Source organism: Lynx canadensis, chromosome C1, assembly GCF_007474595.2.
Source record: "Lynx canadensis isolate LIC74 chromosome C1, mLynCan4.pri.v2, whole genome shotgun sequence".
Classification (NCBI taxonomy): Eukaryota; Metazoa; Chordata; class Mammalia; order Carnivora; family Felidae; genus Lynx; species Lynx canadensis.
Genome location: NC_044310.1, coordinates 94,701,954 through 94,729,626, shown reverse-complemented (window position 1 = coordinate 94,729,626; position 27,673 = coordinate 94,701,954). Strand labels below are relative to the sequence as shown.

Sequence of the window (27,673 nt, the reverse complement as noted above, 5' to 3'; positions counted from 1 at the left end):
TCATAACACGTTCTCAGCGTTGGCTCGTGTACTGGCTCAAACACCGTTGACCCGCACGAAAATTCAGATTTTTGTCTTCTCTTGAGAAACTGAGGGATCTTCCAACACTGGGTCTATTTCACTACATGGCAGCCGTGAGTGGTTACTCAGAACAGCTGCCTCTGTTCATACCCATCTCTAGTGTCTCCTGACCAAGAGGCTTCATGTTAGTTGGTGTATGTCACTCAGCTCGGACTGCTATCCTTCTAATAAAGTGGAGAGTGAGCTATTTTATTGAGCCCGCTTCACCCATTTACGTTACCTGCCTGGCGAGTCTCGGATGGGAGTTTGAGAACCCGGCTCTGCTGGGCAACTGTTCTGGCATCCTTAGTAACAGCTACCGTTCGCTGAGCCCTTGTTACGAGCAAAGCCCTGAACTAACAATGTTTTGTACGTCATCTTGTTGACTCCTATAAAACCGTATGAGCTGTTTTACGAGTGCGGAAGCTGAAGCTCAAAAAGCTAAGCAACACGGAGGTTCAAACCTTACCGTGCCTAGGTCCAAGGCTGGGACTTTTAAACTTTATATTCCACCCCTTCCCCAACTAATAATCCGGTAACAATGGAATGACTGCCTCCATATAGTGTGTACTCCTCATACTCAGTCCCTGTGGCGCGAATCCCAGGAACTGGGCTGAGCGCTGCCCTGCCCTCGCCCTGGCCCGTGGCGGACACCCACCGTGTGCCAGGGTCAGACCCAGCTGCTGCTTTGTTGGTTTTGAGGGAGGACGGGAGGCTGCTGGCATCACTGTGGCTCTGATAGAGGACGGGAGGCGCTGGGGTCACTGTGACGCGGCAGCAGCCCATTCATCACCGCCCCTGGTTTTGTGTGTGTGTAGCCAGGCTATGTCAGCACTGTCCCGGGGCTGTGCCCGGGGAAGTTCCTATAAAGGCACTCGAGCCCTAGCCTTGTAGCTCTCAGACCTTTGAGATGGGGAGGCTGTTGCTGTGGGTTGGTGAGTGTGGCAGTTCCCAGCCCCTGAAAGGTCACTCAGTCCAGCAGACAGCAATGTTCAAGGCCTCTTGAGCGCCTGAGAAGCAGCCTAGGACTCGAGATGGGGGGGGGGGGCAGCTTAGGTGGAGGTGGGATGGGACATGGGGAAGGCACAGAGGAGCCCAGGCAGGAGTCATCTGAGCAGTGGTTCTCAAATCCAGCTGCCCATTAAATATCTTTATGCCCAGTTCCACCTTGGACCAGTGAAATCTGAATCTCCAGGGGGAGGAGCCAGAGTATCACTTTTTATACTTGCAGCCAAGGCGACAACCACTGGCCTACGGCTTTCGCTGACTTCTAAGTCATCGCTGTCCCTGTGCCGAGCCTGTGTGTATCCACATGGTGTTGGTTGGGGTTAAATAGGAGCTTTGATAGATTTGGCTCCACTGGTTCAACTTAGAGAAGAGGAAACAGGTGAAGGGAGGCTGTCTCCATTTGTGCATCTGTGTCTGGCTCTGGGGCACGGGTGGTGGGTGACCGGGAGGACTGGAGGGTGGCCGAGGCAGGTCACTCGGGGCATGCATGTGAATCAGAGCGTGATTCCACCCTTTGTTTCCTGCAGGGCTGGTTCTTGTGCTGAGGCACCACGATGGTAAGGAGAGTGTGTCGTCCTCTCTGGAGCCAGGGAGCTCCCCCAGCTGAGGAGCGCTCTGTGTTGAGTGTCTCCCGCAGCCCCTCCCTGCCCTGGCCCCTGTGTCAGGGACCATCCATCCACTGCAGTTGAGCAGAAGATTTTCAGTCACCTGCCACTTGTCACTCTGCGTTGGCAGGGTCCAGACTTGAGGATCCATCCTATCAGGATTTTATAAGGCGTTCTTTCCCCCCTGGGGCCTCAGCGGTTGGGGTGAAGGGGGAATCAGACCTCAGTCTAGCTTTGGGGTGTGTTTGTATGTGGGGGTTACGGTGGCCTGGCCTCTCGGGCTGTGTTCACACCGCTCCGTGGAAGCTGAGCTCCACCCTCTCCCTGGGTCTCTGCCAACTAACGCACGTTCTCCCTTGCCAGGTGCCGCCCACAAACTGGTGTGTTATTTTGCCGGCTGGGCGCAGAGCCGACCTGGCCCTGCCTCGATCTTGCCCCGTGACCTGGACCCCTTCCTCTGTACCCACCTGATATTTGCCTTCGCCTCAATGAACAACAATCGCATCGTTGCTAAGGATTTCCGGGATGAGAAAATTATCTACCCAGAGTTCAACAAGCTCAAGGAGAAGTGTGTTCCGATGGCATGTGGGGATCGGATTTTCAGATTTTACAAACAGAAGAAAATTAAGCCTATTTTCTCTTGTGACTTATCAGCTTTCTTCTGATTCTTCGGGTCCTAGCCTCCTCTCACAGGGGGCTCGGGATCATCTCTGCCTGAGAATTCCCTGAGGAATAACACCCTGAGCTCATTCTTGCCTCCTTGCCTTTGTTGCCTCTGCCTGGTAACCCTCAGCTCACCCTTCAAGCCAGAGGGAAGGAGTTCATGTACTAATGCTATTAAAATGCTTCGGGGAGGGGGGTGGGGCACGTGGGTGGCTCAATCAGTTAAGTGTCTGATTTCAGCTCTGGTCATGATCTCATGGTTTGTGAGTTTGAGCCCCACATCAGGCTCCACACTCACAGCGTGGAGCCTGCTTGGGATTCTCTCTCTCTCCCTCTCTGTCTCTGCCCTTCCCCAACTTGAGCTTTCTCTCTCTCTCAAAATAAATAATAAACTTAAAAAAAATTTTAAAAATGCAAAAAAAAAAATGCTTCAAGGAGGGTCCGCATATCACAGATGCTTCACAAATGCTAGTGTCTTTATTACCATTTGTCACCTGCACCCCACCCCCCCAGGACAGTGAGGTCCCCGAGGGAAGGGGCAGTGTCTCCTGTATATTTGCGTACCAGTGGTTAGGTGAGTGCCTTGAGCAGAAGTGGTGCTCAGTAAGTGCTTGTATTCCTGTCCCCAGCTCTCTTGGGTTCTCTCCCTGTCCAAGGAGAGGTCTGTCACTGCGCTAATAGTTATAGATGGCCAGGGTATAAATCCCACATCACTAGATCACAAGCTCCCTGTGAGCAGGGAGCTTGTCTGTCTTGTTCTCTGTTGTACCACAGTCAAGCACCTAAGGCAATCAACGGCACATAGTAATTACTCAATAAATATTTGTTGACTAAGAAAACAGTGAAGAGAAACATCTTGAGACTACTTCTTTTCCTTCGCACGAGAGCATCATGAGATGTGGGGGAGTTTGGTGGACTTTGGACAGCCTGGGAGGTCGGGTTGTGATGATGCATGGGTTGAATGCTCTCCCTTCTTTTCCTTTCTTTTCTTCCCTGTTCTCTGCTCTGCACTTCTCTGCCCCTCCCTCCACCTGACTTCCCCTTTCACTCCCCTCCCCCCCTAACTTTTGCTGTTCCCCAGGGGCCCACTGGAGTGGGGACCCAGCTTACCTCCCTCTATCCCGCATCACAGGAACAGGAAGCTGAAAACACTGCTGTCCATTGGTGGGTGGAACTTTGGCACAACCAGGTGACACTTTGGGGCCCCTCCCTGCTGCTTGAATTCCCCATCCCTGGGTATTTGGCCCCCAAGGGCTGAGAGGGGCTTTTAAGAAGGGTTGGGAGTTTCAAAGACCTGCCTTTCTTTCTTCCAGCCCGTCTCTGTGGGCCAGCTGCCAGGTGCAAACCAAGGGGCTTTGTGGGGGTTGTGGTTCTGAGAAAAGCCTTCCTTGCCTCACCCCGGGTCTCCTGCAGGTTCACCACCATGCTTTCCACATCGGCCAACCGGGAAAGGTTTATTGATTCAGTTATATCCCTCCTGAGGACACATAACTTTGATGGTCTGGACCTCTTCTTCCTGTACCCTGGAGTAAGAGGCAGTCCCATGAGGGACCGATGGACTTTTCTCCTCTTAATTGAAGTAAGGCCAAGTCTGGAAGCTCCAGAATCCAGAAATGATTCTACTTTTATCATATCTGGGCTCGGGGCGTAGGAGGAGCAGAAGGCCAGGTGGGGGCAGGGGCAGGAGAGCGGTAGCAGAATGTTCTTTTACTGCCATCCTAGAAGGGTCTGGCAAAAAGAGCAGGAGTCCTCGTAGTGGCTCTTTTTCACTGTCACACCCAGGTCCTGCTCCAGCACTGCAGCCCAAGTGATGCCTCCTCGGTGCAGCTTCCTGGCCTCCCACAGGCAGCCTGTGCTCCCCCTGCCCGGCCAGCCCTCTGTTAAGTCACTTACCACGTTGGCTCAAGGCCGCCTCTGTCACGAGCCTGGGGCAGGGGCTGTGTCTGACTCACCTCTGTGTCCCTAGAGCCTGGCTCAAGGGGATCTGTAAATAAAGGTATCCTGGATGATTCTTTCCTGACTGCTCTGTCTGGATCTGTGCGTCTGCCTTTTTTGGCAGGAGCTCCTGTTTGCCTTCCAGAAGGAGGCGCAGCTTACCAGGCGTCCCAAGCTGCTGCTCTCTGCCGCTGTCTCTGGGGATGAACAAATCATCAAAACAGCTTATGAAGTGCTCCTTCTGGGAAGGTGAGTGGGTGCTGCCTGGGGGGCAGGAGGGAAGGAGGCACGTCACGCTCAGAACCCTGGCGTGGCACAAACGCTCTGCCTGTGAGCTCTCCATGTGCAAGTGCTATTTGGGGGGACTGGCAGAGGAACCTAGGTGGGGACAGGGATCAGCCCCACATACCCTGGGCTTTCTTTAGGAGACCAGACGGAGCTGTAGGACCAGTGCCCACAGTCACATCATCTCGGGCGGAGCCTTCGGCAAAGCTCTTTGCTGAGTCTCGAAAGAGAGAATACCAGGGGCCTGGCCTCTGCCGTCCCAGAGTACAGCTGTAGACATACACTGTGGGGCACACGGCGGGCATCAGAGAGCCAGATGAGTTAGCAGCCACTGACACAAAAACAGAAATAAGCATGCCCAACCAGGTCTAGTTTTCAGAGCGCAGGTCTCTGTAAAAAAGTTACAAAGCTAAACAAGAACCGCTCATAACTCACTCTCTCTGGACACGCCAGTTCTGGGCTAATTTTCTTGAACCTCAAGAATCGAGTGTTGACAGAGGAGCCGCTGAGGCTAACAGAGACCAAAATAGAGGATGGCGTGGTTCGGTGTGTGATTACACCAGGGAGCCTGGTTTCAGTGTGGGGACAAAAGGGAGGGACCCCACGGGACATAGAGTTTGTCAGCATTGGTCTCAACGGCCGGGCAGGCCAGCTGGGTGACTTGAGGCCAGTTAGTTAACCTCAGAGTCTCAACGGCTTCAGCTCTAAAATGGAGAGAGCGATGGTACTGAGGCCAGCGGCCAGATCAAAATTAAATGCTGGCATTTTTGTGCACTGGTGCACTGCTGACCTGGTAAGTACTTGGTTACACTTGGTCATCCTGAGAGTGTCCTGGAAGAGATGGTTTCACTGGTGTCTTGAACGGTGGAAGCATGGAAGCTGTGTAGCTGCTGTGGGGAGTACCGCCTTCCTCATGACAGCATGACTGAGGTCATGACAAGTGACCTCGGTTGGCACTTGTGTCAGGCGTGAATGTGTTTTTTGGTCCGACTCCCGTCTACTTCCATGGAAACTCTCAGGATGGCCTTGGTCTTCATGCACGGCTGTCCCTAGCCAGCATTTTGCTGCGGTGACACATCTCGAGTGGCTGGCACAGATGGGCAGGCACCCCAGGCTGAAACGGGGGAGAAGCTGGAGTGGCCAGTACACAACCAGTCAGCTGGTTAGTCCTCTGGCGACCTGACTCGAAAATCTGCTTAGCCCAACCTTCCTATCTCCTCCTTCTGCCCTTGCAGGCTCCTGGATTTCATCAGCGTCTTGTCTTATGACTTTCATGGAAGCTGGGAAAAGTTCACAGGACACAATAGTCCCCTGTTCTCTCTGCCTGGAGACCCCAAATCTTCGGTAAGGAAAGATCTCGAGGGGCCCCGACACCTGCCCCTGAGCCCAGGCCATTGGCCGTCAGTAACAAGGAGGGGTTTGTGTTCTTCCCACCTGCAGGCACATGCCATGAAATACTGGCGGAATCTGGGGGCACCCCCAGAGAAGCTCCTCATGGGGCTCCCTACCTATGGACGGACCTTTAACCTCCTCAAGGCCTCTAATAATGGGCTACAGGCTGAAGCTAAGGGTGTTGCGCTTTCAGGAAAGTACACCAAGCAAGATGGCTTCTTGGCTTATTATGAGGTGACAGGAATAGAGACCTCTGTCTATTAGTCAGGTCTCCATCCTCTGTTGGGGCAAGAGCAAAGACAACAGGGCAAAGGCAAGGGTGATGGCGGGAGGACAAAGAGGTAGTTTACTAGTGCAAGAGAAATCCACTATATAAAGAGAATCTTAACTGTTATACAAGTCAATCCTGACTTACTATCTGGCCTAAATAAAAACTATTAGTACCTGAAATATATATAATTTCAAACATTTGCAAAAGTAAAAGAATAGTATCACCTCCTCCCCTCCTCTGCCACTACCACCTACCCCTCACCAGCTTCAATCTCTAACCGCTCTTGGCCCATCTTGTTTCATGTCCGCTCCCTGACTCCCTCCCTCCCGCTACGAGATTATGTTGAAGCAGTTCCAAGACCTCCTCTACTACAGATTCTTTCCTCTTACCCCGATTCCACTCCCTGAATCCCCATCTCAACAAAGCTTGCTACTGAGTGGAGGAAAGAGACTTGGACCCAAGGGAATATAAAACATAAGAGAGGACAATAAGAGGCACAGGGTGTGTGGCTTAGGGATCTGGAAAGGTCTCATGGAGCAGGTAGCTTTAGATCAGGGCTTTGGAGCACAGGAATGATCCTGATGGGCAGGAATGACAGGAGGGAAGGGCCCCGCAGGCCAAGGATGGCGGGTACGGAGGCACATGGTGTGCATGGGTGCCTTGGGTAGGAGTGATGGCACAGTGCTCTGTGCTGACTGGGTAGAAATGTTTTCCTGCTAATCCAGTGAAGCGTGGTTATGAGTGATGGCATAGTTGAAATAATGGTCTTGAAAGACATTATAGACCAAAGACATGTTTGATAGACAGAACCTTTAAAGAACAGAAAGGAAGGAAGGAAGAAAAGAAAGAAAGAAAGAAAGAAAGAAAGAAAGAAGAAAGAAAGAAAGAAAGAAAGAAAAAGAAAGAAAGAAAAGCCTCAAACGTTAGCTTCTGCAACCAGCTTGAATACTTCTGCTTCTTCGTGGCGTATGGTTTCTAGCACAATGCCGGGCACCTAGCCAAACTCACATGCCTGACTGATTGTAACAACCCAGTTCTCCTTACTTGTGAGAAACCTGAAATTTATTAGAGATTCACAAGCTAGTTTGATGGCCTCCAAGACGGGGGCCCCTTTATGCTGATTTCTAAAGAAGACAGGAGAGGTTTGTTTATGGGAACTCTCTGAAAAAGATACAGGTTTGGTCAAGGGTCAGATAGGTTACCATTCGTAGTTTGATATTGGCATTATTTAGCAAACCCTGATTTGATTTTTTAAGGATGTCAGCCACTCCTTGTTTCTCTCTTTCTTTCCATCACGGACATTAGAGAAAGGAACATATTTTAATACGAATTTGCTCAGAAAAGAGAGGGGGTCCTTTGTGAGTGGCTTTCCCCTCCCTCTTTGGTTTGCCTCTTCTCATTCCCTGGCAAGGGATTCTTGGATGCTTTGTCACTGGGAAAAGAGCAGTTTGCCTGCTGGTGCTTCTCTCCATGGACTTCCCGGCACTAACCTGGTGATCCTCCTGGCAGATTTGCTCCTTCGTCCAGAAAGCAACGAAGCGCTGGATTGACTATCAGCATGTCCCATACGCCTACAAGGGGAATGTGTGGGTTGGCTATGATGATGTCCTCAGCTTCAGTCACAAGGTAAGACATTGGTCCTTTCTTGCTCCAGCATATAGTTTCCCTCTGGCTTCCATGAAGCTCTTATCTGTACGGTGTGTGTGTGTGTGTGTGTGTGTGTGTGTGTTTACTGGGTGGAGGGGAAAAGGTGAGATTTACTAGATCAGGTGAGTTTCAGGCATACCTGACCTAACTGGGGTTTCCTAAATCCGTGTATCCAATTCTCTTCTTCTTCCTTTTTTTTTTTTTTTTTTTTTTAACTTTTATTCAGTTTTGAGAGACAGAGAGAGACAGAGCGTGAACAGGGGAGGGACAGAGAGAAAGGGAGACACAAAATCTAAAGCAGGCTCCAGGCTCCGAGTTGTGAGCACAGAGCCCTATGTGGGGCATGAACTCACCAACGGTGAGATCATGACCTGAGCCAAAGTTGGACACTTAACCAACTGAGCCACCCAGGCACCCCTTAAATTTTTATTTTTAAGAGAGAGAGAGCAAGTGGGGGCACAACAGAAAGAGAGGGAGACAGAATCCCAAGCAGGCTCTGCATTGTCAGCACAGAGCCCCATGTGGGGCTCAAACTCATAAACCGAGAGATCATGACCTGAGCCGAAATCAAGAGTCAGATGCTTAACTGACTGAGCCACCCAGGCGCCCCCTGCCCCAACCCTCTTCTTTGGAAGAAAAGGAGTCGCGGGTTTTGAGGGGAGAAATGACTTCTCTCAGTTTATGCAGATTTTTTGGCAACAGTTTCTTCTTTTCTGCTTGGGCCAGATAAGTTCACAACAGCTAAATACCAATATGAGGTAAAACTTGCTAAGTGCCCCGTGAATATCACTGAGATGTGTGTCAGGAGTAGGGAAGTCTAGGAGGGCTTCCTCAGGGAGGTGAGCGGCAGGAGATAATGACATGGGGTCAGAGGGTGCTGAAAGCTCATTCAAAGTAGGTTCAAAGAAAAATTTGGGTGGGGCAGAGAAGTTCTGTAAAGCGTAAGAGAAGGCAGTAAAGTGCAGGTCAGTTTATAGAGGGACTTGAACGCTGGCAAAGACGTTTGGACCTCTTCTTGCAGGCATTTTAAGGCAAAATCAGGTTTCCATGCAGGTACATGACCTGCAAGTTTGAAACCTTTAGAGCCTAACGGTGAGCACCTCCTCTCCCCACACAAGCAATGTTAAATGAAGTCGAGCCTGGCAGGTCTTTTTTATAGTGAATTAAAACAGAAATGACATGCTTTGGTGATTTCTGAACCTGCCTCTGCTTTGGAATCACCTGAGACTTGATAAATGTAGAAAGATGTGGCTCCACCCCTGAATATTCAGCAGGTCTTAGAAAGAATCTGGGAACTGTTTTTACTATGTTTCCATGTGATCCTGCTGTAACGGGTTTGGCATTTTGGAAGCTCTGAGAGAGACTCGGAAGTGTGCCAGTGACATACTGAGGGTTGGACCAGGTGGTTGGAAGTGGAGGTAGGGTCTGAATGAGAAATTGTCAGCACTTGGCAACTGCCTGGATATCGGGTCTCATTAGAGAGAAGTCACTGTCTCCTCTACTATAGGTGATGCAGAAGCGACAGGTGTTGGCTGTTCTTTGGGGGAAGTTTGGGGTAGAAAGCACAAGGTGATAGGGCAGCATTCGTGAAGACCCACTATGTACCTCCTCTGTGCACAGCACTGGGGGAGGCCCGCTGTGCAGAGAGAGGTGCAGAGTATGGCTTTCAGCCTCCAGGATCTTACTCCAGTTTGGGAACAGAGGACACACACAGAAAAATCCAGTGACTCAGTGGAATTACCCAGTTGGATGGAATTCAATATATGATCCACAGGACATGGGGGAGGGTATTGACCTGTGTGTCTGGGGAAGCCTGAGACCAGCAGGGATGGTGTTCTCGCGTTGAGTGGCAGTTACTGTGCCTTGCAGAACTAGAGGGGAACAGAGCCCCGTGTGAGGGTGATTAAGGGATTTCATCACAGAATCCCAGAGCTGGAAGAAACCTCAGAGGTCATCATCGGGAGATAATTATCCCTGGATTTCTCAGCGTTTCTGCGCTGTCTGGGCATTCTGAGCAAAAGAAACAGAGCAGCTATAATAAAAGTAGAAAGCTGCCTTCCCCTCTTCCCCCAGAGCCTTTGCTGACTTTCAGAGATTGTAGAAGTCCCCTCCCCAGAGGGGACTTGTCTACATCCCAGTGAAGCTCTCAAACCGTCCAGAGGGGAGAAGGGTCCGATTTGCCAGCTGTCTCACATAAGCTCAAGGCTCATAGTTTCAGGATCCCTCTCCTGTGCCGCAGACCTCACTGCACGTACAGGTGTCTATCTGGCCTTCGCCATGTCATTCTTTGGGCAGCTAGGTCATGGGGAGCAAAGTCAAAGTGCTGTTGTGATTGGTCTTTTGCCATGAGTAATAATGGTCTGTCCTCTGATCCAGAGATCATGTGTGCGCACACGTAAACTGGCAGGCTGACTTGGTTTGTAAGCAGAGTAAAATCTCAGAATCTTGACAATTTCAGCTTATCTATAATTGGGTTCCTCCTTCTTATTTTACATTTGGGGAAAGTAAATCTCAGAAAGGAGCCCATTGATTTGGCCAAGTCATGTAGTTATTTGGATGTGATGGAGTCTGTCTTTCCCATCAGCCATGACAGAGAATACTAGCAAAGTAATAATAGGACTCGGATTTGGGTCTAAACCCTGCCATTTAGTTATAGGTGAGGGTTTTTTTTTTAATGATTTGTAAAAATATTATTTTATTTTATTTTATTTTATTTTATTTTATTTTATTATTTTATAAAGAGAGAGAGATCCACGCTGGGCATAGAGCCTGACTTGGGGCTCAATCCCATGACCCTGGGTTCATGACCTGAGCTAAAATCAAGAGTCAGACACTCAACTAACTGGACCACCCAGGCACCCCTATATCTGAAGTTTTAAAAATCATGGACAAAAGCCTCTCTTTTCTTATCTGTGGAAAGGTGACAGTATTACCTGCTTTGTCTCTTCTTTATAGTGTCACTGTGATATACGGTGTGAGGAAGTGGTTTTAAAATAATATAGCAACATCTGTGTTTCAGCATAATGACAATAATGATTGGCACTGGGACCCTGGTGAGACAGTTTTCATTATGTGCAAGGTTTTGATCCAAATATTTTACATGTAGGAATTCTTTTTTAAAAATCGTCTTCCATTGTGGTTTATATACACAATGCAATACTACTCGGCAATGAGAAAGAATGAAATATGGCCCTTTGTAGCAACGTGGATGGAACTGGAGAGTGTTACGCTAAGTGAAGTAAGTCATATAGAGAAAGACAGATACCATATGTTTTCACTCTTAGGTGGATCCTGAGAAACTTAACAGAAGACCATGGGGGAGGGGAAGGAAAAAAAAAGTTAGAGGGAGGGAGGCAAACCATAAGAGACTTTTAAAAACTGAGAATAAACTGAGAGTTGATGGGGGGTGGGAGGGAGGAGAGGGTGGGTGATGAGCATTGAGGAGGGCACCTGTTGGGATGAGCCCTGGGTGTTGTATGGAAACCAATTTGACAATAAATTTCATATAAAAAAATCATCTTTAAAATTGTGGTGAAATATACATAAACAAAATTTGCCATTTGGCCCATTTTTAAGTGTCCAGTTCAGCAGCATTAAGTGCAGTCACATTGTTTTGTAACTATCTCCACCTTCTATCTATCTCCAGAACTTTTTTTTTAGAGAGAGAGAGAGAGAGAAAGCAGGGGAAAGGGATTGAGGGGGAGAGAGAGAGAGAGAGAGAGAGAGAGAGAGAGAGAGAATCTTAAGCAGGCTTCATGGTCAGTACAGAGCCCAATGTGGGGCTTGATCCCATGGCCCTGGGATCATGACCTGCCCCGAAATCATGAGTCGGACACTGAACCAACTGAGCCACCCCGGCGCCCCTATCTCCAGAACTGTTTCATCTTTCCAAACTGAAACCCCATTCGCTTCTCCCTCACCCCCGATAGTGACCACCACTATGCTTTCCATTTATGGGAATGTGACTCCTCTACCTCCTACGAGTGGAATCGTACAATATTTGTCCTGTTGTGCTGGGCTTATTTCACTCAGCGTAATGTCTCCAAGCTCCATCCATGCTGTAGCATTTGCATGAAGGGATTCTTTGGTTCCTAAAAAATATCGGAAATGTTATCCCTTTTTTACAAATGAGGCAAAGGTTTGTGTGACCTTTTCAAGATCCCTTAGCTAATAAGTGGTAAAGGCGAGATTCAAATACAGGCTGTAACTACCAACCATGCTACTGTAGTGTTTCCTGAGGGTCTGTCTTCAGTGTTTTGCCATTGTACCCAGTCTGGGGGATGGCCAGCACAGCAGGTTGACTGACTACTCCTTTTTCAGGCAAGGTTCATAAAAGGAGAGAATTTTGGGGGAGCCATGGTGTGGACGTTGGACCTGGATGACGTTAAGGGCACTTTCTGTGGCACTGGCCCTTTCCCCCCTTGTCTCCAAGTTGCGTAGTTTCCTGGCACAAGCTGGTAAGTACCTATGGCTTGGAAGTGGGGTTGGGAGCTGTATAATGAGGCTCTTTTAGATCTGCTGGCTTCGGTGAGACAGCATGGCACCGAAGGAAGAGAACAAACTTTGATGTTAGGCCGGTCCATTTCCTTGGCCTAGAGGCAGGCTCCATTTGACCTTCTGAGCTTTGTTTTCCCTATCTGCAAAACGGGAATGATCCTTATACTCATGACATTATTATAAGAACTATATGAGATAAGAAATGAAAACTGCTGGCTCAATGTTAGCGCTCAATATATGTCAGTTTATTTCTCTGTGGCTTCCTCCTGCTTTCGTGGGACAAGGGCCAGAAGAGGAAGTCAGATTTCTTTTGATAACCTCTTTGATAGTAGAGACTGCCCTGGTAGTTAGGAGATGGAATCTGGCATGCTACAGCTACAGCATCCTTTGAGATGATCCATAAGTATCATTTTAGGGACAAGGACACTGGGGCTCAGAAAGGTAATACTGCTAGTCAAGGGCAGAAATGGGACTCCAACCCAATTCTTTACAAAATGCTGTCAGGAGTGGCCTCCTTGCCCTCCATGTTGTTCCTGGTGCCTTCTACCATGGGGGACACAGGAGGTTTCTGTTATTAGGCCTTGGGGGACAGCAAGGTCTTGCCGAAGGTGCCATCAGTAAGGTCAAAGTGAGGCCTTAAGCACAGAAAACGGGCAGGCTTCTTGGGGTCGTTCCCCAGAAATGTAAATGTAAATGCCCATAGGTGCCTGGGATCATATCAACATGATGAGGTGAGGGAGCAGGGCTTCAATGTGGTGGGATTTTATCTATGCCCTCAAGTCAGTGCATTATGAAATCCTTCACTTCTGGATTTTGGGAGCAAGCCCTTCAGCCCTGGAGTGGTCGTAGTCCTGCCAGCAATTAACAGGATGGGGAGGAAGCCGTAGGACTCTCATCCTGTTCTGATGATTTCCTCTAGAGTTCAGCTCAACTCCTTCACCAACATTTTGGCTCTTAACTGCTATGAATGCTTTAAGAACTGACCCCGAAAGTCCGACTGGAACCAATGATATGGGGCTTTTGTCCTCAGAAGGAAAGTCTATGGCTTCTAACACCCATAGGAAGTCTGCAGATATGACTAGAGGCCACCAGAGTGGGATTGTGACCCCTACGAGTGAAACTACATCCTTTGGAAAGCACACTGTGGCTGTGGAAATGAAGACTGAGACCCTTGGAGACGCTATGACTCACGGAGAGATGAGTATGGTTTCTATGCATGGTCAGACTAAGTCCCCTGGAGAGAAGATCGTGCCCCTTGGAAAGAGAGCTGTAGCCCCTGGAATGATGACTACCCCCTCCAGAAATATTACAGTCACTCCTGACAGGCAGACCAAGACTCTTAGAAGAGAGCCTACCACTTCTGAGGTGGACACAGACCACCCGGTTGGTCACACTGGTCTTCAGACAGAAGCCCAAAGCAGGAGGCCATCCTCTGGCCCTGTCATCTAGCCCCAGGACACATTCCTCTTGCTTTGGACAACCCCTGTGTTCCCATTAATGGGAACGAGTCCTCTGTCAGTTAGATGACCCTTCCAACAAGTGCTCTCTCTCTCTCTAAAGAAAGAAAACCCAGAAAACTCTGCTGTGTGTCAAGGAGCCTAAGCTCTGTTGAAGGCAGAAGCTGGGGAAAGCCCTTATCTTTTCTTGTAGATCCCCTGACAGGAGCTGCTCTTACCCAGACATTCATAAACCATTCATGGTTATGAGCAGGCCCCAAAGCCACAGGGAGTTCGTCTCTTTTCTGTTGAATAAACTGGGAACACAAGAATCCATCTGAGTTCCCTGGAGTTCTTTTCTTGAAATGACCTGAGCAATGCAATTGTCAGCTCTGCCTTTCACGTTCACGTTCCCCTACTGCTGTTTTTGGAATGAGGGAGTTTGGGTCTAGCCCATGCTGATGTTTTCCAGTGTGGATTATGTTGCTTCCCTCTCTGCCTTGAACAACACTCACTTTGCCGGTGGTCAGAGCCAGAATCTCTTCCAGGGAGGTTTCCCACAATCCTCTTATGTCACACCTGTGTAACATCTCCTCCCATTAATACATCTTAACTACTCTTTGCCAAGGTCACTGGTGATGCCCACGTTGTTAAATACAGAGTTCAAGTCTCACTTCTGATTCTCCTTGATGCAGCAGCAGCACTGGCACACTTGGTCACTTTGTCTTCCCTGATCCTTCCTTTCTTTCTTTCTTTCTTTCTTTCTTTCTTTCTTTCTTTCTTTCTTTCTTCTTTCTTTCTTTCTTTCTTTTTTTAATGTTTATTTATGTTTGGGAGAGTGAGTGTGCAAGCGAGTGGGAGAGGGGCAGAGAGAGAGGGAGACAGAGGATCTGAAGTGGGTTCTGCGCTGAGAGCAGAGAGCCTGAAGTGGGGCTCAAACTCACCAACTGTGATATCATGACCTGCACCGAAGTCGGACCCTTAACAGACTGAGCCACCTTGGCCCCAGTGACACACTTCCTTAACTATGCTTCCGGGTTTTGATTTTACCTGACTGGTCATTCCTTCACAGCGTTCTGTGCTGATTTCTCCTCTTATCCCTGATCTCTTAATGTTGGGGAGCTCCAAGTCTCTTCCCTGGGTCCCTTTTCTTCGGTATTTACATTCACACCCTCTTGGTGTTGTCCTCTAAGCACATCATTTAAACAGCGTCTGTATTATTGTCAAGAGAACAAAAGTGCAGAGAAACGTCTGCAGTACACTATCTTCCACGTAAGGAAAAAGGGGACATAAGAAAACACACGTCTGCTCGTTTGTGCACAGAGTAATAGAAAGTAACAGAAAGATTACGGAAGGAAAGAAACAGAATAGTAACAGAAAGGATAAACACGGAAATAATGAAATCAGGACTGGCAGGAGTGGAGTGAGGGTGGTGTGGAGAGAATGGGAGATCAGGAACGGGGTACAAAGGGTTGGGGGGGCGGATTGCCACTTACCTGAGTACACGTGTTTGTGTCATTCTGACTTTTCGAACCATGAGAGTGTTTCACATCCCACAATTAAATAAAATCAAGGATGGTGGTCGTGGTGGAGCTAGAGCGACTCAAAATTAAAGCACAAACAGCAACAAATGTATTTAGCCGTATTAAAAATGCACCAACAGCGTAATCCCATTGAAGGAATTAGGGAAGAAAAGAGCTAGCCTTAGTCACTTTGGAAAACGGCATTTTGCCTCCTTATTGAAAAGCTAAAGAGGAACCATGGACAAATACTGGCCTCCAGCAAATTTGCTTTTGACACGTATATAAGGTAGCAATTCTGAAACTGCTTTCTATGCATTCCAGAATTAAACACAGAAGGAAATCCACTGTGGGTAAGAAGGGCCATGTTTCTCACTGCCGGAGAAAGTAGTTACAAATAGGAAAACAGAAAAGGCTAGAAAGAACCCTGTGGCGTTAGGCTCAGAAGTATCAGTATGAAATCATGATTTAAAACTATATATGGATTGGTTGATATAGAAATATGTGTATCCATACATATATTTCCTGCTTGGACCACTAGAAGGGGCTACAGCAGTGACATCCGAATAGGCCCCATACCTTGAGGAGAAGGTGCCCAAACACCCCTGGACTAACTGGGGAAGGAGGCCTGTGTATACTGCTCCCGTCTCCCCTCTCCTGGTGGATGATTCTGAGTGGTGATTCCGAGTAGAGGCCGCTGGGCTGAGGGCAGTGGGTGAGGTTTCAAGACCGGGCTTCTACAAGACTTGACTCGCAGGTGGGAGAGAGAAAAGTACTCAAATGATGTACCTCTGGGAGCAGCCAGTGGCTGGTCTGTGCTTCACCGACATTTCATCTCATGCTGAGGAAACAGACTCTGAGAGCTCATGTACTAATATCTCGCTGCAAAGAAGCCTTGGTAAGTGCAGTAAGGGAGCCTGGAGTGTTAAGGAATGGCAGCTGGCCAGGGGCACAGATGTACCATCAAGTCCCAGGAACGCCTGGCAAGGTTTGACGCGGATGGGCAAGGGGGCAGGACGCGAGCTCCACGGGCACGACTAATGAGCGGGCACCGGTTGTCTCCGCACAGGAAGGTGATCTGTGGACACCATGTTAGGAGCTGTTGTCACTTTCTCATTTGACTTTGAAGAGTTACATAAAAGGTTCCCAAACCCTGTTTTTGTTGAGTTAGGAATATTGCCACCAGGGGGCAGCAGCATACAGGGTTACATTTCCTCTGCAGGTGGGAAGAAAAACTAGGAGAGTAGAAAAAAAGCAATTAGAATACCTCTGTACAGAAAATGAAATCAAATATAAATCTGTCATTGTCGTTAAAGTCGATACATTTGGGGCACGGGGGTGGCTTAGTCGGTTAAGCGTCGGACTCTGGATTTTGGTTCAGGTCATGATCTCATGGTTCGTGAGGTTGAGACCCATGTCTGGCTCTGTGCTGTCAGCACAGGACCTGCTTGAGATTCTCTTTCCCTTCCTCTCTCTCTCTGCCCCTCCCTCGCTCGTGCTCTACTCTCTCTCTCTCTCAAAAATAAATACATAAATACATAAATAAATAAACAAACAACAACAAAATACAGTCGATGCTTTTGTGCACATTGAAGCAGAGAGAGCATGAGTGCCCTGAGCTTGGAGGAGGGGCTGTGCTGAGATACAGGTTGAGTTCTGAGACACAGGTTGAGTCCAGACAAACCAGACTTGAAATCCCAGCTCGGATTAACTATGTGATCATGGGGTAGTTAAATCAGCTTCTAAGGTTGTTACAATGGTTAAATGAAACATGTATCTGATACAAAGCCAATAAGTGGGAGTTATTGATATAAGCATATCTTCTGTAGAGCTTCAAGTTTCCATTTAAGTATTTCTTGGAGCGCCTGGGTGGCTCAGTCAGTTAAGTGTCCAACTTTGGCCCAGATCATGATCTCGTGGTTGATGAGTTCAAGCCCCACGCCAAACTCTGTGCTGACAGCTCAGAGCCTGGAGCCTGTTTCAGAGTCTGTGTCTCCTTCTTTCTGCCCCTCACCCACTCACACCCTGTACCTCTCTCTCTCAAAAATAAATAAACATTAAAAATTTTTTAAAGAATTTCTTTGTATAAAGAGAGAAATATGAAATTAGAAACTCTTTAGGTTTTGTGCATAGCTCAAAGTGTTCAGGAGTAGCTTCATGACAAAGTTCCTGCCTCTACAACTTTATGTAGGGAATCATTTTATAAACTGGCTACTCTTACCACATGCTTCTAAAACACTACAATCTAGAAGCTAGTAAAGTGTGTATAGAAGGTATTAAGTGTGTCATTTCCAGGATTAAAAAAATTAACGGTTCCTTAGCTCTTTGTGGAATACAGTCCATGTTGCTTAGCATGGCATACCGGGTCTGCCTCACCATCTGGTCACGTCTGTGTAGACACCTAGTGCTGTGCTCCAGGAGTTTGATCCGGGTGCTCCAAGGTGTGCTCCATCAGTATGGAGCATGATAACAAATAGTTCAATGGACTAGAAGTTAAAATACGGTGGATACTGAACATACGTTGCTTTAATACAGTTTTGCAGAATCAAGAGTATTCCGATTTTAGCATTACAGGCCTTTCCATCGCGATGGGTCCTGAGTAGAAATAATTTCCAGAGCGACAGTTAGCATGATGAGGACCGCTCAGCCCCAGTGCAGGTTCTTGGGCTGGGTCCTGGCTTCCGAGGAGCCACGTTGAAAATTGCTCTTCTGGCCACGCTGGTCACGATGTTCTCTGATTTCATCACATCACTTCACTCCTGGGTGCCGTTGTCCAGGCTTTGCTTCTGCCTCCAGTGGATTTTCCACTTTCCTTGCTTTCTCAACTACCATCTGGCAAGATCCTTCCTCAAATGTTACCTCTTCTCTGAAGGCTTTTCCATCCTTCCAGAAGCTATCACTCCTTGTCTCTGCTTGCTTTATCATACTGTTCTTCTCCCTCTTGTTCACTCAACACATATGTGAATGCTAGGGTGTCAGTCATTTGACAGGATGCCGACTTTGCATACAAGGACCATTTCTGATTTTGTTTTGTGCTCCCAGAGCTTAGCACAGAGGTGAGCACAGAGTAGATATTCCAAAAGTGTTGGCTAATTGTGAACTAAGAAACAGAAAATAAAGATCAGTGTCATGGACTGTGAGAATCGCATTCAGGAGACTATAGATGAGTCTGATGAGAGGGACAAGAAGGAAAAGGGGAAGAAGTGGAGAGTCTATTGTAAATCTCCCAAAAGCACATGGACTTTGGAGTCAAAGCACAAATTGTTCCATTGTTTTGGCAGAAGTTGCCAGCACTCATTTCCCAGTAGATGTGGGCACCAGGATCCTTTGTTCCCAGTGCATTTCATATTTGTTATCACATCCTAATCTGTGGATTCGATCAGCAAATCCACTGATTGCTTTTTAAGTTGACTACAGAGTGGATAAGAAAGGCCATGATACTTACCAGAGGGAAAAACAAACAGAATCCGTGGACTTGTAGGGGCACAAGCTGGTACAAAGGTTAAGAAACTCACGTGCTTTCAGATGAAAAGAGCAGGGAGATCAGGGTATAAAAGAGAGATCCAACCTCCCTCTGTGTGTCCCAAGCCTTGGGTCTGCCACTGTGTCCTACGTGTCTCTGGGCCATTGAAATCAACGCCATGAAGATCCTGGTCTTGTTGTTGGTTTGTCTACACCTCTCACAGGGTGTGGAAAGGTTTGTATGGGGATTCAACTTCAGCCCTGAGGGAGCATCAGAGGCTATGGTAGAGCAAAGGCCTCCCATACAGATCTTATGGAGAGGCAGTCAGATCACAGTTTGGTACCATGAACTGAAAAACTCAGGGAGCTAAGACTTACAATGGATGGTGTGTGTGTGTGTGTGTGTGTGTGTGTGTGTGTGTGTGTGATTAAAGGTGGGTTGGTGTTTTGTGGGATAAGAAGGAAGGATGTACAATATCTATAAAGCTTAGAGGAAGGACTGGGAAGGAACAGATATTTATTCTGTGTAAGCAATATGTAAGCAGAAAACCCCAAATACACATTGCAGTGCATTTTCATGCTGGAAATGCTGGAGTGACTGCAGTGGTCAGAACTCACTAAAATCCAGGAGGATTTCTTATAAGAGGCTCTTCTTGTGTAGAGTATAAGAAGGTTTGAAAACCCACATCAGATCAATGAAGGCATTGCTTTCATGGGGAAGGTGAAGGTCACTCCTTTTGTTTGCCCTATTCTCTACAGAATCATTCTGAAGAAAGGCAAGTCCATCCGCCAGGTGATGGAAGAGCAGGGTGTACTGCAGACTTTCCTGAAGAACCACCCAAAGGTTGATCCAGGTGCCAAGTATCTTTTCAATAATGATGCTGTTGCTTATGAGCCCTTCACCAACTACCTGAATGTAAGTGAGGGTCAAGGTGGTGTCTATAAACCTTGGCTGAAAACCATTCTCAGATACTCATTTAGACCTCTCATTAGCTCTGATTTTGGACTTTTTACTAAACCCAAGTCTCTCCTTCCTCAGGAAAGTATCCGGAGAAGTTATGAGTTGGTACCATTTAACACTATCATATTCCCTCTCCTTCCTTCTTTCCTGTCATTACTGGCTCACTCTCTAAAGCTCCATTTACATGGTTAGGAGATTCCGAATGACCATGTTCCAGTCAATTGAGCAATCGAAAGGAAGTCCTAGTGATGAGCTGTAGGGGAAAGAGGGAAAGCACAGGCAAAGCAGCCAGGCAAAATCTCCAGTAGCTCCAGATGCTATGTAGCTCCCCATTTGGGAACATACACTGGTGCTCAGAGCAAGTATTTGCATGTTCTTGAGACTGCAGTGTCTGCTCAGGGCATCCCAACACACTGGTGTCCTATGGACTGTCTTTAGTGAGATGTTACATGAGTGTCAGATCTAGGGAATCTCCTATTTTGAATTCCACTTTCTATAGATAGTAGATAAAGAGGTAGGTCAGTGACATGACTGGCCAAAATTCACTGAGAACTCAAATTGTGTCTCAGTGAAGTTCTCTTGATTTCCATGCTACCCTCATTTTTGATTTCCTGGCACCTTGGCTACTATGTGACCAGAGGGAGAAGAATGGTGGGGAAATACTTAACACTGGAAGAGAAAAAAGGAAATCGGTGTGTGTGTGTGTGAGAGAGAGAGAGAGAGAGACAGACAGACAGACAGAGACAGAGAAAGAGAGAGAGATGGGGAAGGTGATGGGCACTGGGAATGGAGAAAAAAGTGATTGCTTCTCCAGCTTTGCATGTTCTGGCATAGAACGGCAAATCCATGGAGGTATCACCTTATTGCAAAGGAGAAAACACATTTGGAAGGAGAGATTGTCTTGCCAGACTAATTCTCACCTGGTCAAAGTCTTGCATATAAGGACAAAAATGGAGAATATCGAGGGGCTCTGGCTCCAGAAGTGACAGAGAATTTCTGGAAAGAGAAGAATATAATTTGGCCACAATATGGCTTCTAGTGAGTCAACTTCATCTCAATCTTTAGGACATGGCTTGGCTGCTTAATACACTGGGGTAACAAACTTTTCTTTGCAGTCCTACTACTTTGGAGAGATCAGCATTGGGACACCACCACAAAATTTCCTGGTCCTCTTTGACACGGGTTCATCCAACCTGTGGGTGCCCTCCACCTACTGCAAGAGCCAGGCCTGTTGTGAGTATACCACCATCACCACCCACCCACGGATAGGAGCAGAGGGCGACGCAGAGTCAGGATTAAGCACAAGCCCATCATCCAAGTCTAGAGTTCTTGGTGCATATCCATGATCTCAGCTTCCTTAAATTCAGAACATCTGGAAATCTTGCTCTTGGTCTGTATTTCACAAGTGCTGCATCTCTAGAAAGCGAAAGAAGTAGACCAGGGCTTCCATTCCTTTCTCTATTGATCCCTTTCCTCAGCTCTCTCCTGTGGGCCCCAATTCCTGGCACTTTTGAGTTGACCCATGCTTCAGGAAATGGTAGGTTGGAAGGAATTGGGGCAACATCTGTTTCCCAAGGGGACAGACTTTTCTGGGGCTATTGATTGCTTTCAGCCCAGAGTCTGAGGCTGAAGCCTAATCCCAGGCTTGGTCTGATGGTCCCAGGCCATCAAGGATAAGTGTCCTCCGTGTATTTTGGAAAATGTGTTGACACTAACATTGCATTGTCTCTTTGCACAGCCAATCACAACACGTTCAACCCCAGCATGTCTTCCACCTACCAAAACAATGGGCAAACCTATACACTATACTATGGAAGTGGCAGCCTGACTGTGCTCCTGGGATATGACACCGTGACTGTAAGTGCTGTTCTCATCTTTCTGTGGGTCTGCCATTTGGCTCCCCTTTTCTAGACTCTTAAGCTGTCAGAGATATCAAAGGTAGTTAATTAGGTACAAATTTCTAAAAGCTGACTCTTGGAAAGAGTGCCACAGGCCATCTAATTAAACCTTTGTCCCAAGACAGGAATTGCCCTACAGCAGTCCTGACCTCTGCAGGCTCTTTACGTTGTGCCTCCCCCGTGACTTTGCTCCTTGGTCTTATCTGCCCTCCTCAACCACCTGGAGCACATCTGCTTCCTCCTCCACAGGACTTCACTCTGGGTATTTGAAGACCTTCCTTTCACTATTTTCTTTTCTTTACATCAAGCACACGCATTTCCTATGTCATTTGTGCACACGGATTGTTCGATATAAAACCAGGCACTGTCCTTTCGCTGTCCATGGAAGTGGAAACTCTAACTCCAAAAAACAATGCCCTCTACTTCTCCAACACCCACACTCTTCTTTCCAAGACATGCATGTTTGGCTGATGCTGTTGTCCCTTCTTTTCCATGCTAGGACTGAGCCAACTCAATGAAAGAAGCCAATTTCTTCTCCCTAAAAAAGGGTCTAGGTTCCATTCCCCGGACACCTAAGTCTGGGAAGGATTTGTCTACCCTGAATTGTTAATCTTTTCTTTTCACTTGTCTCAGGTTCAGAACATCGTCATCCATAACCAGGAGTTTGGTCTGAGTGAGATTGAACCTAGCAACCCCTTCTACTATGCAAACTTTGATGGTATCCTGGGAATGGCCTACCCCAACCTGGCGGTGGGGAATAGCCCAACAGTCATGGAGAGCATGATGCAGCAGGGCCAGCTCACCAGCCCCATCTTCAGCTTCTACTTCTCTCGGTGAGCATCTTTGCCCTGTAGGGATCAGCAAATGAGGCACTGTGGGGGTTTTTATTTTACTTTATTAATTTTTTAAACATTTATTTATTGTTGAGAGACAGAGTGCAAGCAGGGGAGAGGCAGAGAGAGAGGGAGACACAGAACCCAAAGCAGGCTCCGGGCTCTGAGCTGTTAGCACAGAGCCTAACGTGGGACTCAAACTCGTGAACATGAGATCATGACCTGAGCTGAAGTTGGATGCCCAACCGACTGAGCCACCAGGCACCACAAGATGACTCTTTTCTTAAAATGGACTATAATCCCTCAACATTTAATTAGTAAATGTCGAGATTGTTGTATTAGATTCATAAAATTCAGAGCTTATAGGACCAGCCACATGATCATTTCTTAATACAATAAGTATAAATATAGAATAAAGAGAACTATAACGAAATGATATTTATAAGAACATATCTGGCTCCAAAAAGAGTTCTTGTAGTCATCACTTCACAGGACATCTCAAAAATCTTGTTTTTTAGCTCCATTTTTCCAGAAAGGCAATGCAGGCTCAGACAGGTGGTCACTGTTGAGCATGACTGACACTGATAGGGATGAAGCCATGACTCAAATGCAAATACCTTGGTCACAAATCCAGTACTTTTCTTACTCTGCTGGCCTTGAACTCTTGTGGCAAACTTTACTTACTGCTTCATCTTCCTAACCACATGATCCCCAGGGGACCTGAGTCCAAATGTTCAATGACTGGCAGGCCCGGGTTAGGGAACAGAAGAGGCCTGAATCCTCTTAACACCGTCTAGTTACCAACCTGAGCACAATAGGAGCATCCCCATCACTGCCCACTTGAGATCTCTGTCTGTCAGGCCCCTCCAGGTACTCTCTGAGGGGTTTCTTCTTGTTCTCACTTTGTCCTCAGGAGGGTGTCCCTGGGAGGCTTTTGGAGTTTGTGTTCACAGGCCTGGTTTCCTATCCCATCGCCTCTTTTATGGGCATAGTCTGTGTTTCCAGTTCTCTGATACTCTGGGTGTTCCTCCGAGGAGGCTCCTCTCCCTTATGCCTTAAGCCTGGCGGAGCCTGAAGAGCAGGTCAGAGGATGGTACCCCTCTTCCTCTGGTTCCACTGTGTCTGAAGGAGAGAGGGACAGTGAGAGGGGAGGGAGGGGCTGCCTGGCCATGTGTGTTGTGGGAACTCACGCTCTTCTCCTTTTCTCCCTAGCAAACCAACCTATGAGTATGGTGGAGAGCTCATCCTGGGAGGAATATGAACAGCCAATTTTATTCTGGTGAGATCGTCTGGACTCCTGTCACCCGGGAACTGTACTGGCAGGTTGCCATCGATGAGTAAGTATAGAGGAAAGTTCCTATGGATTATGGGCACCCCTAGAGTGTCCCTCCAGTGTGACTCTATTTCCTGTTCTTGTCATGGCATAAACCTCTTAAAGAGAATCAGCAAACCCTCAGGCTGATTATTCCTGGAGCTCAGTAGACTTTGGCATCTAGCTCTCGACTGAACTTTTTGACTTGGTCACTGAGCCTTTCCATGTCAGCAGGTTGGTCATTCCTAGGTCTCTGTGAATCTACATCTTTGTTCCTGGAAGCTTCCTTATCCTAATTAGCGTAGTCTTTACCACTTCCTTCATCAGGAAATGTAATAGCTGTCATGGGTGTTTTCTATGTGCCCAATGTGCTAAATATTTATTTAATATATTATTGCATGTAATCTCCACTACAACACTATAAGGTGGTCAGCAGTATATTTCTTTGCATAGATAAAGAAATCAAGGCTCAGAGGTTAAGTAACTTATCCAAAGTCACACATTTCACACATTTCAAAATTTGAGCCCAAGCATATTTGATCCCCTAACCCACAATCATGAATCAGTTACTTCTACACCCCAAGCCTTCAGGAAATGTCCATCACTGCCAGATAAAGATACATGTCTTTGGCCAGTAGTCGAGACCATCCAACAGCTGAGCCCTACCTATCAGAACAGCCTTCCCACCACTTCCGGATGTGCAGCCCGGACCTGACCATGTCCTTGCACCTCGCCATGACTTTCTTGCTTCTTCTTTTTTGACTATAACACCTGAAGTGGTCCTCGTGTCCTTGCACATCCTTCTGAGCCCAGATGAATTATTACCTCCCTTGAAAAGGCCTCTCAGGGGCCCAGTCTCTCTTTCAATCCCATAGTCTTACCAGCTTGCATCTCCTCATCTTTGGGTATGTCACAGTGCAACCAGCCCAATTTGAAGAGTAGAGAGAGAGGTAATTGGTTGGGTGTCTTATTCACCATTACATCCAAGTACCTTGGTCACCAACAGTACCCAAAAGATACATGGACTGAAGAGGAAGGGTAGAGAAGGAGCCGGCGACTGAATCACATAGGACCACATACGGAGATTACCAGCTACTGCATTAAGTGGTAGCTTAATGTATGGTGTTGTCTCATGTCTCTTAGAAGGTACTCTTTCAAAACAATGAATACAATCTGCTCCTGTTTGTATCACGATAATTCTTGCAAGAATGTCTTGCACATATTAAATGCCCAAGTGATTTATGAAGTGATTCCCAGCTTTGGCACTGTGTGGACCTCACATAGGTAGATATAGAAATGTAAGACACAGAAAAAGGAAGATAAGATAAAGGAAGAGAAGCCCTGCCTCCCCAGGCCTCTCAGTCAGAGCTGGAAGGGTTACCAGACCAAGAAGGCACAGCAACATTATAAGGGCAGCTGTGTCGTGGGGTGGCCAGGCTTCCTAGAAGAGGCAGAACGTCGGAGCTCCGAGGTTGGGGAGATTAGGGTGAACATGGCACAGGCATGTGGCAGTAGGCCACTGATTTCTCTTGTACTGGTGTCCCTCTCAGGTTTCTCGTTGGGAATCAGCCCACCGGCTTTGCTCCCAGGGCTGCCAGGCCATTGTGGACACAGGGACCTACGTGCTGGCTGTGCCCCAGCAGTACCATGAACTCCTTCCTGCAGGCAACAGGAGCCGAGGTGTCTCAGTACGGTGATGTGAGTAACCAGAAGCCAAGGATTTCTCTGCACACTGATGCAGCCTCAGCACAGGAAGAGGGGTTTGGGTGGGGGGGCTAAACCCCTGGCAGGACAGATTAAGTGGGGACACAGCATGGCCTTTCAGGCATGAACCCTCAAAGCAAGGAGGGGTGAGGGGAGGAGTAGTAACACCAACCAGACTGTGAGTAGGGCTGAATGGTTGTCAGGAGGGACGGCTGTTCCATTGCAGCCCTAGGAGCACATTTCACCTTGGTGGGCCAGTGTCATTTGACGTGTGCCAATAGAGGCAGGCATGTCACATTTCCCCATTCACCGAGATTTCTTTTTACCTAGAAATACTCCTTTGGCTTTTATCTGAGCAGCCTCCCGTCCCCACCCCTGCTGCCCTTGTACACACTTCTGCAGTTTGCTCCTCCAGCATGCAAGAGTCTCGTTTAGTCAGACCAAATCTTGGCTCCTCAGGGTGTGTATGTGTGTGTGTGTGTGTGTGTGTGTGTGTGTGATGAGTACGTGGACAGGTGCACACAAGCAGGGATATGAATTGTGTGAGAGCGTGCTTTTACAGACTGGGCCTGTGTTTCTTCCCTGTAAGTTGCACTTTTCTGAAGGTAGAAATCTGTTCTGGAATGAGTCTAACTCCTTACGGCCATACCAACACATCCCAAACCTGAGATGTGCTCAGGGAGACCCAGGAAAGCAGAGCACCTGGTCAGTGTTGTGCCTGGGAATCGGGTTTTGCCTTCCATGCTCTCAAACAGCCTCTGCTGGAAGGTCAGGAAGGAAGTCTCACAGGGGAAGGGGACTAGGGCCCTTTGTCTGGGCCCCCCGTCTCCTGGCACGCTCCAGCTCTGCCTCTCCTCTCTCTCAGTTTGTGGTCAACTGCAACTCCATACAGAGCATGCCCACCATCACCTTCGTCATCAGAGGGTCTCCTTTACCTCTGCCTCCCTCTGCCTATGTCCTCAACGTACGTATGCACTCTGGGCTCACGGACATGGGATTGGATGGGCCCAAACAGCTCTTCCGTGTCCCAGCTCACGTCGGACACCTATGGGGAGTCACCAGTAGCAGGGCTGAGGGGTGAACAAGAAGCCAGAGACCCCGCAGGTGTCATGGAATACAGGGTGGGAACTTCCTGTGGGGAAAGGCTTTTATATGCAAAAATGTTATATCCGTATGTCTTTGTCTCTTTAGAACAATGGCTACCTGCACCCTTGGGATTGAGGCCACCTACCTGCCCTCCCCCAGTGGGCAGCCCCTGTGGACTCTGGGAGATGTCTTCCTCAAGGAATATTACACTATCTATGACATGGGCAACAATAGAATGGGCTTTGCCCTCTCTGTCTAGGACAGGTGAGAGGCAGCTGTCTCCACCCTCACTGCAGGACTCTGGGATTACCCTACAGTTTCTCTGGGTGACCGCAGCATTTTAGACTAATCTGACCCTTCTGTGCACTAGAGTCTTACTTCCTGCAACTAATAAATCAAGAATCTCCAAATGTCTTTGTTGCTCCTTCCAAATGTCTTCTTTGCCTTATATTTGTAGTAGTTTATTCTAAATTGAAAATTAGCGCCCCGCTCGTTGGGAAATCTGTGAATTGACCAATGGGAGAGAACATGGAGGAGAGATCTGTGAGTGAGGACCCACTGCACAGACCTTAAGGACGCAACAGTCCCTTCATGACGAACGCTGGCTGGAGGTGACCAGCTCTACCAGCACTCTCCCTTCCAACACATTCTTCTTTGCATTCTTAGACAAGAACGTGAGCCGGAGTAGTCTCTGACTCAAGAATTTTAGAGAAGAAAAAGAAACTTTAGAGAACATTTCCAACTGGTGCTCTGAGAACAAATCTGATCAGAAAATGTGGTTCTTTTGAAGGGAGCAGCACAGTTTTAATGAATATTTTCTGATATTTTCATAGACATTATCCTCCCTATGGTGCTTTCAGGCTGCTCACATACGCACTTACCTGCCTGGGCCTGACTGCTTTTGAGTTTAGAAACCCCATCTCATTTTACAGTGGAAGAAAAGTGAGGGTGTGGACAGTAGTCATACAGTTAGTGTTAAAATCAGATCCAGATTCAAGGTATTAAATACTTTTATTGTGCTGCCACGTGATGAAGTCTGCTATGTACAAGCCATGGACGCATGCAATTATAAATGAGGCGTGGCGTTGGCTCCCTAGG

At 47.7% G+C, this 27,673-nt stretch overlaps 2 protein-coding genes across 2 annotated transcripts; both read left to right on the top strand.

The window, feature by feature from the left end:
* The first annotated feature begins 970 nt into the window (after positions 1 to 970).
* Positions 971 to 14,208, top strand: OVGP1 (oviductal glycoprotein 1). The gene is given in 14 exon segments (XM_030326286.1): positions 971 to 995; positions 1,596 to 1,625; positions 2,037 to 2,241; positions 3,469 to 3,525; positions 3,750 to 3,915; positions 4,396 to 4,520; positions 5,792 to 5,900; positions 5,997 to 6,182; positions 7,729 to 7,845; positions 12,187 to 12,282; positions 12,284 to 12,323; positions 13,283 to 13,807; positions 13,810 to 13,907; positions 13,909 to 14,208. Coding segments are annotated over 14 exon segments (1,836 nt in total). The 3' UTR covers positions 13,966 to 14,208.
* Positions 14,209 to 18,873: 4,665 nt separating this feature from the next.
* LOC115522302 (pepsin B-like) lies at positions 18,874 to 26,989 on the top strand. Its single transcript, XM_030328040.2, is given in 13 exon segments — positions 18,874 to 19,016; positions 19,541 to 19,697; positions 20,858 to 20,975; positions 21,481 to 21,599; positions 22,274 to 22,473; positions 23,686 to 23,728; positions 23,731 to 23,810; positions 25,336 to 25,361; positions 25,364 to 25,431; positions 25,433 to 25,483; positions 26,355 to 26,453; positions 26,681 to 26,692; positions 26,694 to 26,989. Coding segments are annotated over 13 exon segments (1,170 nt in total). The 5' UTR covers positions 18,874 to 18,960; the 3' UTR covers positions 26,835 to 26,989.
* The last annotated feature ends 684 nt before the right edge of the window (positions 26,990 to 27,673 follow it).